This window comes from Carcharhinus amblyrhynchos, chromosome 22, assembly GCF_965287045.1.
Source record: "Carcharhinus amblyrhynchos chromosome 22, sCarAmb.v2.hapA, whole genome shotgun sequence".
NCBI lineage: Eukaryota > Metazoa > Chordata > Chondrichthyes > Carcharhiniformes > Carcharhinidae > Carcharhinus > Carcharhinus amblyrhynchos.
Genome location: NC_137345.1, coordinates 16848417 through 16866405, shown reverse-complemented (window position 1 = coordinate 16866405; position 17989 = coordinate 16848417). Strand labels below are relative to the sequence as shown.

The 17989-nt window shown below is 41.7% G+C and overlaps 1 protein-coding gene across 1 annotated transcript in view; it reads right to left on the bottom strand.

Moving 5' to 3' along the window:
* The window catches only part of LOC145356965 (MAP kinase-activated protein kinase 2), a 204635-nt gene extending 200845 nt beyond the window's left edge, over positions 1-3790 (bottom strand). The window contains exon 1 of the mRNA XM_080209985.1: positions 3293-3790. Coding sequence (XP_080066111.1) covers positions 3293-3538 — 246 coding nt within the window. The 5' untranslated portion in view covers positions 3539-3790. The remainder of the gene's footprint in view (positions 1-3292) is intronic.
* Positions 3791-17989: the final 14199 nt, after the last annotated feature.

Below are 17989 nucleotides of genomic sequence, written 5' to 3'. Positions count from 1 at the left end.
GACAAATGTGGGTCCGTTATGGGTGGAGACAGGAGAATTTGCAATGGAGAATAGGGAAATGGTGGAGAAACTAAACAGTTACATTGTGTTTGATTTCATAGAGAAAGGTACAGAAAATCTTCCAGAAACACTTGCCAACCAAGGGGCTTGTGAAAATGGAGAATTGAAAGAAATTAGTATTAATTCAGAGGTAGTACTCAAAAATATTCGGACTGAAGGTTGATAAATCCCCTGGGCAAGATAAATTGCATCCCACAGTATTGGAGGAGGTGGCTATAGCAATAGCGGATGCATTGGTGGGGATGTTTCAAAATTCCAAAAATTCTGGAAAAGTCCATACTGGCTGGAACGTAGGAAACGTAACCCTCACCCCTCATATGAGGGAAAGAGAGAGGAAAAAAAAGGAAACTACAGATGTGTTAGTTTGATGTCAGTAGTAGGGAAAATGTTAGAATTTATATAGAACATGATAACTGAACACTTAGAACGCACTGTCGTATGAGAAAATGCAAATACACTGATCCATGTTATGCCTTGATCTCATGTCACCAACAGACATATAATAAAATGGAGGAACAGGATTAGTTTTACCCTTACAGAATTACTTCTCAAATAGAAATAGATTAAACTGAAGGAATAAATACCATCCAATGGAAAAAAAACTACTTATAATGTAGAAAGCACTCTACACTCAAAAGGAACTAATTATTAACACTGATTCAATAGCACTTTAAGATCAAAAGCATCAAGGAATTAAGTAAGGCAGCATCATTCTGCTTGGAAGGTCAAGGCAAAGCAGCAGCTTTAACAAAGATTACATTTTGAGCCATTTCTTATCACTACAGTTATTTAAACTTGTCTCTCTTCCTTCCAAGCTCTAACAAATGTCACTTTCCTGTATTTTATGTTAAACCCCAGAATCATTGCACTCCCTAACTCTGTCCCAAAAACTCAAATTTCAAAATGCATCTCTCTCAAGTTTTCCATTCTTCAGGCATTTGATAATGTGACTGAATCACTGCTTCTTTATCTCGTCTGAACCTTACTGACATTGCCCAGATCAGTGGGCATCAAAAGGTTACTGACCTGAAATGTTAACTTGGTTTATCTGTCCATTGAGGCTGTCTGAACTCCTGAGTGTTTCCAGCATCTTCCCTTATTCTGATTTCATTCTTTTCAGTCTGGCTGGAACCCAATACCCTTTATCCTTTCACCTTGGTTACTCAAGAATACAGTAACTTCTAATCAACAGATCATGGCAAACCAAACACGACTTTCATGTCTCCTAATATACGGCCACAGGTTCAGTTCAACTCCAGCTATGGGTTCTATCAGAATCCATCAGAATTTTGCTTTTAAACAAGGTGGCTTTATTTTTCAAGGTAACAGGAAGATGCACAGAAATGTTTCAAAGAGCCCAGTTTGAAATCACACCTTTGTCTTTAAAATGCATATTGGCAAGTTTTGGAACTTGCAAGGATGTCAACCTATTATTCACATTGGAGACAGAGTGAGATGAACATGCATGCAAGTTTTCCTAATAGACTACTATAAACAGAATGCTTGGTGAACTCAACCATAGCTAAAAACTATACTAGCCTCGAATAACATGTGGTGTCAGAGTCATAAAATCCCTACAGTGCAAAAGGAGGCTATTCGGCCCATCAAGCCTGCGTCGACAACAATCTCACCCTAGCCCTATGCCTTAACCCCACATATTTAACCTGCTAGTCCCCTTGACACTAAAGGGGCAATTTGGCATGGCCAATCCACCTAACCAGCATATCTTTGGCATGTGTGAGGAAATCGGAACACCCAGAGAGGGCTAACACACATGGGGAGAATGTGCAAACTCCACACAGACAGAAATGAACTTGGGCCCCTGGTACTGTGAGGCAGCAATGCTAACCACTGTGCCACCGTGCTGCCCAAATAGTCAAGGGGACTATCAGGGCAAATATGTGAGGTTACAGGGGTGGAGCTTGACTGTTGTTGTTGCAGGCTCAAAGGGCCGAATGGTCTCCTTCTGCAATGTAGGGATTCTATTCCAAAGTACAGCTGAATAACCCAAACAATACTACTGCATCCCACAAAATATCAGAGATGCTAGCAGTGCCCACATTCCCTCCTGGCATAAAGAGTGTGCCTCTCTGGACAAGCGAAATCCCATGTTCCCTCAAAACTCTGTTCCAGCAGCCCAGGGAATATAAAGCTAATCTCAGAGTCATCCCACATTGCGCAGAGATATTGTGTAAGAATATCTGACATACCAAATCTGGCTAGAAGCTTAATTGATTTCTTCTCCTGAATAGTCAAAACAACGCATAGTAGTGACAGTACTTTTCCATCGGAAATATGGCCAAAGCTATGAAGTTAACATTACTGCATGAAATTAACTCTAGCAGTTGGTCAAATCTGTGTAAACGGGTCAACTTTATTTATGCTCACAATCCCCTAAGAATTTTTTCAAATGATCTTCGTAACAGAAAACATCGGAACGTGATAACCAGCTGGCAAATGTTCTCTTCTCACCTACCCACAAAGTGGAACTTATTCAAAAAGTTCCAATATCCTACGGGAAATAAACCAGGGATCTCAGTCCTGGTTGGGGTGGCATTTCCCACAAGAGAGGAGATCCCAGGACTTTACATAACATGTCCATCCCCTACAGTTCAGTACCTCGGTACAGCTGTGGTGCCAAACATAACACGTTACTGAAATGACAAACTTATTACACTCCCGAAACTGGGGAAGCCTCGGGGGAAAAAAAAAACAGAGAGCTCCGTCTGCCGGTCTGTGCTGTGGTTGGGTCACTGAGAGCCGGCGGCGGGCAGATAACTGAAAGCCAGCCACATACATCCTGGTGTGACTGAGCGGATCCGCATTGTCCACACAACCATTCATTCCCACTCTCAGACCTGGGGAAGAAAGCGTGCCAATGTGACAACCCACTACAGATAAAGAAAAGCCCTTCACTTTCCAGGCAGAAAACATACCCGCTGTGCGATTTTTGACTCTCTGTTCCAATTTCAGCATTAAAAATAAAGAGGCTCTTCCCAATTTTGGGGGAGCCTATTAAGGCCTGACTGAAAGAGATCAAATTCTCACTTCTCTCAGTCACTCCCATTAAACAAGCCTGGCTTCAGAGAGAAAAAAGCGGCCAGAGTACATGTTCTCCAGAGAAAGGTTCTGAACTACCCAGACTCTAATCATTCAGGGGAGTTACTTTCAAGATTATTAATAAAGTAGCGCCAGAATTTTTGTTTTGCTCTCTGTGTCAGATCGCACTCACCTTCAGGGCAAACTTCTCCCCTGTTTTCTTGTTAAAACATTCCAAAACTTTGCCATTGATGCCCAGACCCAGGACCTGCGCCGTGACCTTGTAGTCGTCGGTGATGGCGTTTTTCTTGGTCTGAGCGCCGGTCCTCTGGAGCTGGAACTGGGGCGGTGCGGGAGGGTAGATGGGGGCCGGCGGCGGCGGCTCCTGGATCTGGTTGCCTTGCTGCGGATCTCTGGCTGTCGCAACGTTCGACAACATTGTTACATCGGAGCTCGATACTTTGTACAAACCACGGGAGCTCCCCCCCTCTGAAAGAACAAAGTTACAGACTTGGCAGCAGGCAGAACAAAGTGACTGATCCCCGATCCCAAGCCGCTGGATCTCTCGCCGGCACTAATTATTATTTTTCTTTAAAAAAAACAATTCTTTTTTTCCTCCAGTTCAGCCCCCGATACAGATCCCGCTTGGTCAGTTTCACAGCACTTCGCTTCCAGTTCAGTTTCAGTGGAAATTAACGTGTTGACGTCAAAGCCTCAGTACGAGACTGGAGTCAATGACGGTCTCCTTCTTAAAGGAGATTGGTACAATACACACTTAAAGGCAATGTCTTTTTTAACCCTTCTTGTGGAAGGTCTCTGGCTCTACTTCTGTCGCAAAATTGGAGCCCTTTTGCCTTTCTTATTGGGGTTAAGACGCAGTAAGAAGTCTCAGAACCCCAGGTTAAAGTCCAACAGGTTTATTTGGTAGCAAAAAAGACCTGCACGCAGAGTTAAATGACAACATCTAAAGGAGATGGATGGAGGAACAACCAAGGAACATAGGAATTAAGAGCAGAAGTAGGCAAATTCAAGCTTGCTCCGCCATTCGATCAGATTATGGCCAGTCTCTCCCTGGTCTCAAATCCACTTCCCCACCTGTTCCCCATATCCTTTTGATTTTTTTTTAATCAGAAGTATATCTATCTCCTTCTTGAAACCATTTAATGATTCAGGCTCCACCGCGCTATGGGGCAGCGAGTTCCACAAATTCACCACCCTCTGCGAGAAGTAATTCCTCCTCTTCTCGGTTTTAAATTTGTCACCTCAACTTAGGCCTGTGATAGAGCGCTTTCACACACACGCGCACAAAAAAAGCAGAAAACATACGAAAACCTCAGCAGGTTTGACAGCATCTGTAGAGAGAGAAAAGACCCAGTGTTTCAAGTCAGGATGATGGGCGGCACAGTGGTTAGCACTGCTGCCTCACAGCATCAGGGACCTAGGTTTAATTCTGACCTTGGGTAAGTGTGTGGAGTTTGCAGATTCTCCCTGTGTTTGTGTGGGTTTCCTCTGGGTGCTCCAGTTTCCTCCCACAGTCCAGAGGTATACAGGGTTAGGTTGATTGGCCACTTTATTGCCCCTTATTGTCAGGGGGATTAGCAGGTTAAACACATAGGGTTACGAGAGATAGGGCCAGGTTGGGATCATTGTCAGCACAGACTCGATGGACCAAGTGGCCTTCTTCTGCACTACAGGGTATGTATTATTCTATTCTATGATCCTTCATCTGAACTTTCACACTGGGGGCAGATTTTTCAAACATGAGTGAGCCGTATATCTGATTCCCCGACTTTGCAACAACAGCGTCAAGATGATTGCAAAAAAGTGAGGCTGGCACCATCACACAATGAATCATAATTCATTTCACCTTTATTGTGACTGAATCTCATTGTTTGGGGAGCCAGTGATGGGTGTGTTTTGAAATAGCCAACAGTGACAAATCACTTGGAAGGTGTGACCTCGCCCAGGTGGAATTCACTGCCTGACATTCCAGTGTAACTAAACGCCAAATTAATATAAACTTCAGGTCTAAATCCAAACACATCTCGATGACTGGATAGATCTCACTGTCTTGCTGATAATTACATTTAATTGTTGGTTGGAAGTTACTTGGCAATGCTCCATACATATCCTGAGTGTGGAGATTTGCCTTCCCCAATATCACAACGTAGGCACACGGTTGAAAAGATGTTTGAACTACAGCCCCTAATATGTGGACCCCTCAGCAGAACATAAATGTGGCCTCAGTACAATTTTCTCTTTCTAATTTTCTTTGTCTTTATTCGACCATTCTTTCAGCTTTCCCTTTCTTTTGCTCCTCATCCTCATTTCCCAGTTTTCATGTCCCAGAACAGACCATCTCATTGCAAACACGACAGTCACACTTTTTGTTATCTATTCTCTTCCGATCCAAATGAGTTCCAAGTTCTCTATTGTGGGCTGAGATCCAAAAGAATAACCTATGTCTAATAAGCGTGGCACACTTTGGGCGATGTCAAGACACTTCAGGCTCCATTAGAGAGTGGCACAGTGGTCAGCATTGCTGCCTCATAGCATCAGGGACCCAGGTTCAATTCCAGCCTTGAGTGACTGCCTCTGTGAAGTATACACTTTCTCCCTGCGTTTGCGTGGGTTTCCTCCAGGTGCTGCAGTTTCCTCCCACAGTCCAAAGTTGTGCAGGTTAGGTTGATTGGCCATGATAAATTGTCCCTAGTATCGGGGGATTAGGGGGTTAAATATGTGGTGTACAAGAATGCGACCTGGGTGGGATTGTTGTCAGTGCAGCCTCCATGGGCTGAATGACCTCCTTCTTCATTGTAAATTGTATGAAAAGGTAAGCATTGATTTAAAAAAAAATCAGATACATGCATTTGCTGCCTTGGGGCAGAACCCCTGTTCTTACATGCTTACTAGATGGCTGCTTGGTGATTCTGCATGAGAGTGGACTCCATCCTCTAAGGTGGTCACTCACTCTCTGCTCCCACTGCTCCCTCAAGCCAGGTGACTCTCTTCTGCAGTGACAGAAACTGATACCACAGCCGGTATTTTATGATTGCTCATGAGCAAGGCTCGTAAAATCCCGCCCGAGGCCAACAGAGAATTCAGTTTTGCGAGCTGCACCTGTCCTAATTCTGGGGTAGGCATGGCGGTAAAATTCCGGCACACAATCGTTACATTAAGCAATCCCCCCTCAGATTGTGGGAGACTGCTAATGAATTTCCAGCACTTTCTGAATGAATTTCACATGTCCACAATTACAGCCTTTTTGCTGGTCTTTATTCCGGGTCTTACTCCATGCCAAGTCCAACAACAGCATGGGCTGTTGAACCACTTTTGCTAGTACAAGGGTGTTGACAACCTGAAATTATGAAAAGAACCTGGATTCTCTGCAGATGTCTCCTTTCACTTTTGTATAACCTTGTGACAATAAGATTGATGTGTTTTCTTGAGATGTGCCGAAGGGGAACAAAAACAGCAACAAGATTCTCCGCTCTTAATTCTGGCCTACCTCCCAACTCCAGCTGTAAACAAATCCTGGTTCAAATCTTTAAATGAACTGTTCCCAGGGCGTTTTCTGGGTCAAATCTTACATCTTGGCAAGACCAATGTTTTCCGTAGTACTCTTTGCAAAATTCTAACACTAACACGCAAGACATCAGATATTATTGTTCATCACAGTGAGTGCTTTCTAATTAATAGAGTAAATTGACAATACAATTGTCATTGGCTGCAAGTTTCTTTTTCAAAGCAGCGTTGAAATCAAATATCAGCAATAAAGTTTTATTTTATAAATGAATGAAAAATACTGCGGATGCTGGAAATCTGAAATAAAAACAGAAAATGTTGGAAGAATTCAGCAAGTCAAGCAGCATTTGTGGAGAGAGAAACTGAAGTCCAATTTCACTCTTCTTCAGAGTTAAAGAGGAGAAATGTGATGGATTTTTTACTGTTTAAGAGGGAATGTTTAGTTTTCTGCCTCTGTGTCAGCCAATGAGTTAGAGGTGGGCTGGGACTCCAAATTCATGATCAAAACTGCAGCAATTAGAGTCTCCCTTGTCTTATTCCATACTCATAAGTTTGTAAGATATAAGAGCAGAATTAGGTCATTCGGCCCATTGAGTCCACTCCACCATTCGATCATGGTTGATATGCTCCTCATTCCCATTTTCCTGCCTTCTCCCCATAATCTTTCAACTCACTACCAATTAAAAATCTGCCTAACTCCTCCTTAAATTTATTCGCAGCATCCACCGCACTTTGGGGGAGTGAATTCCACAGATTCACAATGCTTTGGGAGAAATAGTTTCTCCTCAACTCTGTTTTGAATTTGCGATCTCTGATCCTCTTGTCCTAGAATTCCCCACATAAGCATCTGCTCCATGTCTACTTTATCCATACCTTTAATAAGCTTGTATACCTTAATTTGATTGCCCCTCATTCTTCTAAATTCCAGAGAGTATAGACCTAAACTGTTCAATCTCTCTTCATATGACAAATACCTCATCTCTGGAATCAATCTAGTGGACTGCCTCTGAACTGCTTCCAATACATCTTTTCTCAAATAAAGGGACCAAAATTTGCACAATACTCCAGGTGCAGCCTCACCAAAGCCTAGTATAGTTGCAACAATACTTCCTTTACTTTATATTCTGTTCCTTTAGCTATAAATGCTAACATTCCATTTGCTTTCTTTATTATCTGCTATATCTGCATGCTAGATTTTTGTGACTCATGAATGAGGACATCCAGATCCCTTTGCGCTGGAGCACCCCAAAGTCTCCTTCCCTGATTTCTAACCAAAATGCTTACCCACATTAAGCTCCATCTGCCACATTTTGGCCCGCCCTCCTAACCTATCTATATCTTTGTAAGGTACTTATTTCCTCATTGCAATTTACTGTCCCACCTATTTTTGTGTCATCTGCAAATTTGGTTATAGGGTCTTCTAACCCTGTATCCAAATTATTAATATAGATTGTAAATAGCTGGAGCCCAAGGATTGAGCGCTGTGGCACCCCACTAATTACTTCTTGCCGTCCAGAAAAAAAAACAATTTATCTTGACTCCCTGTCTTTTGTCTATCAGCCAGTCACCTATCCAAGCTAATAAATTACCCATTATCCAATGTGATCTAACCTGGTGAATTAACATTTTGCGCAGCACTTAATCAAATGCCTTCCGGAAGTCTAGATATGCTACATCTACAGGATTGCCATTATCCACCTTGCTTGTTATATCCTCGAAGAACTCTAGCAAATTAGGCAAACATGATTTGCCCTTCATAAAACCATGCTGACTCTGATGGGTAGAAGTTTGACTTTCCAAATTGCTTCCTTGATAATTGACTGTAACACTTTCGCAACAACAGATGTTAAACTAACTGGTCTGTAACTTTCCACATTTTGTCTCTCTCCTTTTTTGAATATGGGTATTACATTAGCATTTTTCCAATCCACTGGAATCTCTTCCATAGTAAAAAGTCTGACAACACCAGGTTTTAGTCCAACCTATTTATTTGATAATATACTCGCAAGCTTTCGGGTTAGCCCCTTCGTCAGGTGAATGGAGAGTTCTGGCCTCAGACAGAGCATATAAAGCACAGACAGTTTAGAGATTACTGATTAGAATGCGAATCTGTCGCACTATCTGTAACCCCCGTGACTTGCCTGGGTTTGCAAAACCTCACTTACTGTACTGTCTGGAGACAATACACATCTCTTTAAACTGTGATCAGTGCTCCTTCCACTCACATTATCAGCCACTTCAGGTCTTGAACAGCAGGTTAGGTGTAAGGATTCGCATTCTAATCAGTAATCTCTAAACTGTCTGTGCTTTATATGCTCTGTCTGAGGCCAGAACTCTCCATTCACCTGACGAAGGGGCTAACCCGAAAGCTTGCGAGTATATTATCAAATAAATAGGTTGGACTAAAACCTGGTGTTGTCAGACTTTTTACTGTGTTTACGCCAGTCCAACGCCAGCATACCCACATCTTTTCCATACGCAGGGGATGTTGGAATATTATAACCAATGGATCCAGTATCTCCACCGCCACTTCCTTTAATACCCTATGATGTAGACCCGGGGACTTATCTGCCTTCATCCCAATAGTTTACTGAGTACCTTCTCCCTATCAATGTTGATTGTTCTAAGTTCTATCCAAACAAGTAACTCATTTAGTGTTATTTATTATTGTTACATGTATTGGGATACTTCGAAAAATATTATTTCTTGTGAGCTATACAAACAGATAAAACATACCATTCATAGAGTACATAGGGGGAAAAGAAAGGAGAGGATGCAGAATATAGTGTTACAGCCACAGCTAGGGTGTGGAGAAAGATCGGCCTAATATATGACTGTGTCAGAGACATAGCAGATATAGTGAAATGTTCAAATAGAGTTTGAAAGAGATAGGCTATTTTACATGTAGATAATTAATTGGAGAAACTATTTATGTTCAATATATGGTTTCCATTCTCAGAATGTTAAAGGAAATGAGTGAGAATGTTGCAGATGTCCTAACTATAATCTTCCAAAGTTCTCTCAATTGTTATTGTAACATTTGCATGTAACTCAGGTTAGAGAGGGAAACCAGAGAATTATAGATCAGTTGCCCTAACATCTGCTTTGGGGAATTACTAGCATCTACAATTAAGAACTGGGTGACTGAACACCTTGAAAAATATCAGCTGGTCAGAAAAAGCTAATATGAGTTTCTAATGAGTAATTCATGCCTGATAAATTTGATAGAATTATTTTTGAAGAGGTGACAATAGTGGACAGGGAGAAGCCAATGATTGTTCTCTATATGGACTGTGAGAAAGCATTTAACAAAGTCACTCAAAAGAGACTGTTAGCTAAATTTAAAATTCACGGAATTGTGAGGAAATTGGCTAAGTGGCAGGAGACAGAGAGTAGGGATGATAGGCAAGTTCTCTGATTAGCAGGATGTGATTAATGGCACTCCACAAGGATCTGTGCTGGGTCCTCAACTATTCACCATATTCACCACAAATATATAACAGGCTACAAGATGAAGGCATGTAAAATTGCTGGCTCCAGAGCATCCCTCTCTGATGAGCTCAATGCATTCTATGCTCCTTTTGAGCAAGAGGTCAGCGAAAGCATTACTCCACCCTGGAAGCCTCAATGAACCTATATCTGGGGTTACTATTGCAGATGTCAGAGCAGCTTTCTCAATGGTCAACCCATGGAAAGCAACTGGCCTGGGTGGGGTACCCGGATGTGCACTCAGATCCTGTGTGTGTCAGCTGGAGGGGGTATTCACAGATAACTTCGACCTCACTTTACAACAATCTAAGGTCCCTCCCTGCTTCTAGAAGATGACCATCATCTCAGTACCAAAGAAAAGCCAAGCAACCTGCATTAATGACTATCGTCCAGTGGCTCTGACATCCATCATTATGAAGTTGTTCAAAAGGTTAGTCTGGCACAAATCAATTCCAGTCTCCCGGACTACCTGGATCCCCTAAAGTTCACCTACTGCTGCAACAAATCCACAGCAAACACCATCTCCCTAGTCCTGCACTCAACCCTGGAGCACTTAGATAACAAAGACACCTATGTCAGACTCCTATTTATTGACTACAGCTCAGCCTTCAACACCATTATACCTACAAAACTCATCTCCAAACTCCGTGGCCTGGACCTTGGATCCTCCCTCTATGACTGGATCCAAACTTCCTAACACACGGACCACAATCAGTAAGGATAGGCAACCACACCTCCTCCACGATCATCCTCAACACCGGTGCCCCACAAGGCTGCGTTCTCAGCCCTCAATATACTCCAAATACCCCAAAGACTGTGTGGACAAATTCCCCTCCAATTCGATTTTCAAATTTGCTGACCCACTGTAGTAGGTCTGATCTCAAACAGTGACGAAACAGAGTACAGGAATGAGATAGGGAATCTGATGAACTGGCACAGCAACAATAATCATTCCCTCAATGTCAACAAAACGAAGGAGATAGTCATTGACTTCAGGAAGCATAGTGAGGGACATGCCCCTGTCTACATCAACAGGAGTCATGATGTGGATATGCCGGCGTTGGACTGAGGTAAACATAGTAAAAAGTCTGACAACACCAGATTTAAGTCCAACCGATTTATTTGATAGTAAACTCACAAGCTTTCGAGGTTTCCCTCTTCGTCAGGTGAATGGAGAGTTCTGGCCTCAGACAGAGCATATGAAGCACAGACAGTTTACAGATTACTGATTAGAATGCGAATCTTTACACTTAACCTGCTGTTCAAGTCCTAAAGTGGCCGACAATGTGAGTGGAAGGAGCACTGATCACAGGTTAAAGAGATGTGTATATGTGGGACAATACACATCTCTTTAACCTGTGATCAGTGCTCCTTCCATTCACATTGTCGGCCACTTTAAGACTTGAACAGCAGGTTAAGTGTAAAGATTTGCATTCTAATCAGTAATCTGTAAACTGTCTGTGCTTTATCTGCTCTGTCTGAGGCCAGAACTCTCCATTCACCTGACGAAGAGGGAAACCTCGAAAGCTAGTGAGTTTACTGTCAAATAAATCGGTTGGACTAAAACCTGGTGTTGTCAGACTTTTTACATCAACAGGGACAAAGAAGAGATAGCTGAAAGCTTCAAGTTTTTAGGTCTCTAGGTGCCTTGGTCCTCCCATGCCGACGCTATAGTTAAGAAAGCCCACTACTTTCTCAGAAGACTAAGGGAATTTGGCATGTTAGCCACGATTCTCACCAACTTTTACAGATGCACCATAAAGAGCATTCTTTCTGGTTGTATTGCAGCTTGGCTCCTGCTCTGCCCAAGACCGCAAGAAATTACAAAAGGTCATGAATGTAGCCCAGTTCATCACGCAAGCCAGCCTCCCATCCATTGACTCTGTCAACACTTCCCACTGCCTCGTCAAAGCAGCCAGCAAAGTTAAGGATCCCACGCACCCCAGTCATATCTCTTCCACCTTCTTTTGTCAGGAAAAAGATACAAAAGTCTGAGGTCACATACCAACCAACTCAAGAACAGCTTCTTCCCTGCTGCCATCAGACTTTTGAATGGACGTATGTTGCATTAAGTCGATCTTTCTCTACACCCTAGCTGTGACTGTAGCACCACATTCTGCACTCTCTCATTTCGTTCTCTATGAATGGTATGCTTTGTCTGCAGAGCATGCAAGAAACAATACTTTTCACTGTATATTAATACATGTGACAATAATAAATCAAATCAAACCATATTTTGTAATGACTTAGGAAGTCACATAACCAAGTTTGTCAATGGTGTAAAGATAGATGGGATTGCAAGCAGTGTAAATTTATCACAATGATAGCTGACACAAGTGCAAGTTGTTTTCCTTGGAGTTTAGATAATTAAAGATGATTTGATCAAAGTTTTCAAAATGTGAAGGGGAATTGAAATGTCTATAGAGCAAAATGTGTTCTACTGGTTGGTGAAGCTAGGACTAGGAAGCTTTGTCTTTCAAAAGGAAATTAGGAGGGACATTAGGAAATGCTTCTTCATGCAAAAAGTGGTAGAAGTTCTATTCTGCAAATGACAATTGATGCTGGATCAATTGTTAATTTAAAATCTGAGGTTGATAGATTCTCGTTAATGGGAAAATACAGATATATGAAGTTGAGTTGCAGATTAGCCACGCTCTCATTGAATGGTGCCTGAAGAACTAAATGATCTACTCCCGTTCCTATGTACCTACATCTCCAACTGACTGAGTTTGAATGGGACAGATCCTCTAGATTAAAACTGAGTCAGAAATATAATGACTCAAATAAGACACAAGTTTTATCCACCACAATCTCACCAAAGTTGAAGCCCAAGAAATTAAAGGTGACAACGACAGCATTGATAATAATAAAAACAGAAAATGCTGCAAAATCTCATCAGGTTTGACAGCATCTATGGAGAGAGAATAGAGCCAATGTTTCTCGTCTGGATGACCCTTCATCAGATCATTGATCATAAGATGGCCCAGAAACAAGAACCAGAGAGTAGTGGTGAGTGGTTGATTATCAGACTGGAGTAAGGTATAGTAAGATTCCCCAGGGGCTGGTTCTAGGCTCACTGCTTTTCTTGATCTACACTAAATACCCTAATACCCTTAATGAATTAATGCCCTTGGGTATCCAGTGCACCATTTCAAACTTGGAGTTGACCCAACATTTGGAAGTATTGTGAACTGTGAGGAGGATGGTGATAGACTTCAAGAGGACATAAACAGGCTGGTGGAATGGCCAGAAAAGCATACATTTGGCTGTAAAGAATGAAGAAAAACAATATATAATAAAAAATCTAATTCTAAAGGAGACGCAGGAGCAGAGAGACCTGGAGCTATATGATATGTGCAGATATTGTTAAAAGTAGAATAGGTTGAGAAAGCAATTAGTATGGCACATAGAATGATTCACCAGCAGCTCTTAGTGAGTTGGATTTTTACACCCTCCCCCCACCTCCACCACCACCCCCGCCCCCCCCCACCACCCTGCAAACCCCCGCAGGTCCATTATTGGAAATTCCATCTCTCTGTATGACCAGCTTGACTAGTCTCACTCCCTTGACCTTTTCCCACAGCCCTTTTCTTTGAAGATAATGATCTAATTTCCTTTTGAAAGCCACAATTGAATCTGCTTCCACCACACTCTCAGGCATGGTAGCACGGTGGCAAAGAGGTTAGCACTGCTGCCTCACAGTGCCAGGGACTTAGGTTCAATTCTAGCCTTGGGTGACTGTGTGGGATCTGTATGTTCTCCCTGTGTTTGTATGGGATTTGATTTGATTTATTATTGTCACATGTATTATCATACAGTGAAGAGTGTTGTTTCTTGTATGCTATACAAAAGAACATACCATTCATAGTGAAGGAAATGAGAAAGTGCAGAATGTAATGTTACAGTAATAGAGAGAGTTTAAAAGAGTTAGAATGAAGTTTTAGAAGCACCAAACAGGAGTAAGAAATAGAAATAGAAGGTATTCTGGGCACAGCTTGCAAGAAATCGCTTCACTCCAATGCCACCTTGGCATTTCCTCTGCATGCTCCAGTTTCCTCCCACAGTCCGAAAGACATGCTGGTTAGGTACACTGGCCATGCTAAATTCTCCCTCAGTGTACCCAAACAGATGCTGGAGTGTGGCAACTAGGGGATTTTCACTGTAACTTAATTGCAGTGTTAATGTAAGTTTACTTGTGACACCAATAAATACATTTAAAACAAAAACTCCAGATGCCAACCACTCAGTCTCTAGGAAAATGGAACTTAATTAGATGGATCTCCCCTAAAACAGGCAAGAGTGTTCTCACTAGCTTGCCAAACACAATACCCCTCATGTCCATTGTTCCAGGAAACAGACATTTCAGTTACTTGGACAGATTGGCTAGGGCTGTTCTCCTCAGAGAGGAGATTGAGAGGAGATTTGATCGAGGTTCTCAAGACAGAACAGACAGGGAGAAATTGATCCTGTTATTGAAAGAGTCAAAAACCAGAGAACAACAATTTCAGGCCATTGGCAAAAGATGCAACATGACAAAAGTCCTTTCATAGAGAGAGCTAGCATGGACACAATGGTGCGGATGATCTCCTCTTGTACTGTAACCTCTCTGTAATTCTGATTCAAAGGCAAAACCAGTTCAGTCTGGACACAGCACAAATATAAAAAAAATTCTAGAAATTCAGAAGCAATTAGGAATTTTAATTGTAAGACTGTTAAGTTGCCATTTAATTTTTTTAAAAATGTAAGCAAAAGCGCACACATAGCATTTTTGTGCATATATTTCCCATTCGTCATCACTCAGACAAAAGAAGGAAATAAAGGCATGGACGAACCATGCCACCCTTTGTGTAAGTCTTCATTTCTGGTGCTGGTTTAATCTCAGGCAAGAGAAATACTTTGGATAACAACTCCATAGTTCACTATTATTCATGAGATTTTATTGACTGTCAACACATTCTGTCACCATCTCTACGCTCACTGTGGGAAAGGTGTTGACTGAGCACCTTCACACATTAGATAATGTACTGAAAGCAATTAGAATCCGAGGTGCTTCTGCAAACGCAGTTGCATGGATAACTGGTGTGATTAGGCAGACTGAAGACTTTAATCTAACTGCGGAATTCGACATATTTCATTACCTATCATCGACTACAGCTTATTCAGCAACAAGATTTCAGGGCAGTCTTAACACAGCAGAATTCTCATTACTGGGACAGCTTTGGCAAATAAATAGCTCTCCGGTGAATAATCGAGTATCACTTTCAATACCTCTTTTGAAAAGTCAAGGCTTCTAATTTGAGATGATCGGGTGCGGAAGGCCGGAGGAGGGTGGGGGAGGTGCGTGTGAAGAGGTTGGGGCAGTGTAGTGCTGAATTAATAATGGAAAAATGAAAAATCACTGATTGTATCGTGTTATGCTTTTTTTTATATTTCTCAATAAACAAAGCTGAAAAAAAGTCAAAGCAGCTGAAAATTTGATTTTACTGACAGCTTGAGCAAGATTTTTTAACAGAGGTGATTCATGGACCAATAAGCTAATCCCTTTATATTAGACCAACTTCAAATAATCTTCCTCTTACCACATCCCTCTCTATCCCTGGAAACTGCATGGAGACTTTGAAAGGTGTAGATAACAGAAAGATATCAATGAGCCAGTCAGGTGGACAGAACTGTGCCAAATGGAATTCAGTCTGGGGAAATGTGAGGTAATGCTTCTGGGGAAGGTTAACAAGACAGTAAATGGTAGGTTTGGGTATGTAGAGGGACAGAGGAATCCACAGATCCATGAAGGTGGCTGGACAGGTGGATAAGGCATAGGAACATTTGTGGTTAATAGCCAAAGCATAGAATATAAGAGCAGAGATGCTCATTGAATCGTAGAATCCCTACGCTGCAGAAAGCTTAGTTATTGATGTCACAAGTAGGCTTACATTAACGCTGCTCTCAACTCACTGTGAAAATCCCCTAGTCAGCACATCTGCCACATTTGGGTGCACTGAGGGAGAACTTAGCATGGCCAATGCACCTAACCAGCGCATCTTTCGGACTGTAGGAGGAAACCAGAGCGCCAGGAGGGAACCCATGCAGACACAGTGAGAAAGTGCAAACTCCACTAATGTCTCACAACACCAGGTTAAAGTCCAACCAGTTTATTTGAGAGTAAACCCACAAGCTTTCGGAAGTGCTGTTACTTCGCCAGGTGTGTGGAAAGTTCTGATCAGAGAAGGGCTTATGAATGCACACACAGTTTACAGAATACTGATTAGAATGCGAGTCTTTACAGCTAACCTGCTATTCAACTCTTAAAGGTGTACCTTTAAGACTTTAAGGTGTACCTTTAAGACTTGAATAGCAGGTTGGCTGTAAAGACTCGCATTCTAATCAGTATTCTGTAAACTGTGTGTGCATTCATAAGCCCTTCTCTGATCAGAACTTTCCACACACCTGACGAAGTAACAGCACTTCCAAAAGCTTGTGGGCTTACTCTCAAATAAACTGGTTGGACTTTAACCTGTTGTTGTGAGACTTCTTACTGTGTTTAACCTCAGTCCAATGCCAGCATCTCCACATCAAACTCCACTAAGACAGTGATCTAAGCCAGGAATTGAACCCGGGTCCCTGGCACTGTGAGGCAGCAGTGCTAACCACTATGCCATTGTGTCATCCATGTGCCTGTTTACATAAGCTTGAGATCAATCATTAAAGGATTTGTGCTGCAATGACAGATTTTACAAACCAACATTATCACAGTGGAATATCTGTTAAGCGAGCAGCTTGATTGACAGTTCCAAGTGGTTATATAATAGAAATGTTTGTTTTTTTATGATATTAGTGGAAGGAATTTATATACATTGAATGTTTTCTTTGATCAATTATAATGTTTTCTTTAAACGGTGATTCATAAATAGACACAACTTTATTTTGTATGTGGATGGTTCCTGCTGTTTGCCCACGTTGGATATCGATGAGCTGGCATGCAGGGGGTAAAGGAAAAGTGTGGTGAGTTGGCGACATGGGTTGGCATGAGTTAGCACTAAGTTGGCAAAGGGAATATAAAGGGCCATGAGGATGTGAGGACATGGGGGTATTCTGGCTTTTGGGAGGTAGGTAGAGTGGCATAGGTTGTGTTAGAGCAGAAACCACAAAGTATGTTATAAAGCCCCACTAGACCCTAAGAGTATTATTTCATTTTGGCATTAGTGTGAGGATAGGGTGTTTCACTCAAAGTGTGATTCTATTGACACTTTAGGAAGCTTTTATCAAAATAAACTTTATTTAACAATACGATTTAACTATAACAAATCAATTAGCTTAATGTTTACCAATTAGAATACTCAAACATGACAGGATACAGTTCTTACCACTAACCTATCCCTATTAGTTCAAATTCAAGCATTATTCCTCTTAAAGACTTAAACATCCCTTCAAAATAAGTTAGCAAACTTCCAAGCTTATGTGCTTGTACTTGTTAACACTCTTAGAACCTTTTGAACACCTGGAGACAGAGAGACACCTGTCTTCTGACAGCCCCAAGCAGCAGCCTCCAGAGACTGAGAGAGACAGAAAAACACCACTTGCTTCTTTCAGAACCAGTCAGAAATTGACTGTTTTAAAATAAAAGAGAATTACATGTTTTCCCTGCAAGCTTAACTCCACCCATTCACACGACTCTGTCTTTGTTAATCAACCCAATCAAACCATCCTCTGAAACCCCAGGGGAAAAACCAAAATAAACAAAAATGCATCGACTCAAATTAAAGCAAACATATTCCTAAACCAATCATTAGTCTGCATCCTCAGCATATGATTTGCCAAATGTAGCCAAATTGGCACTGTGTAAAACAGAGCTGAATTTTAAACATACTCTTCACAAGAA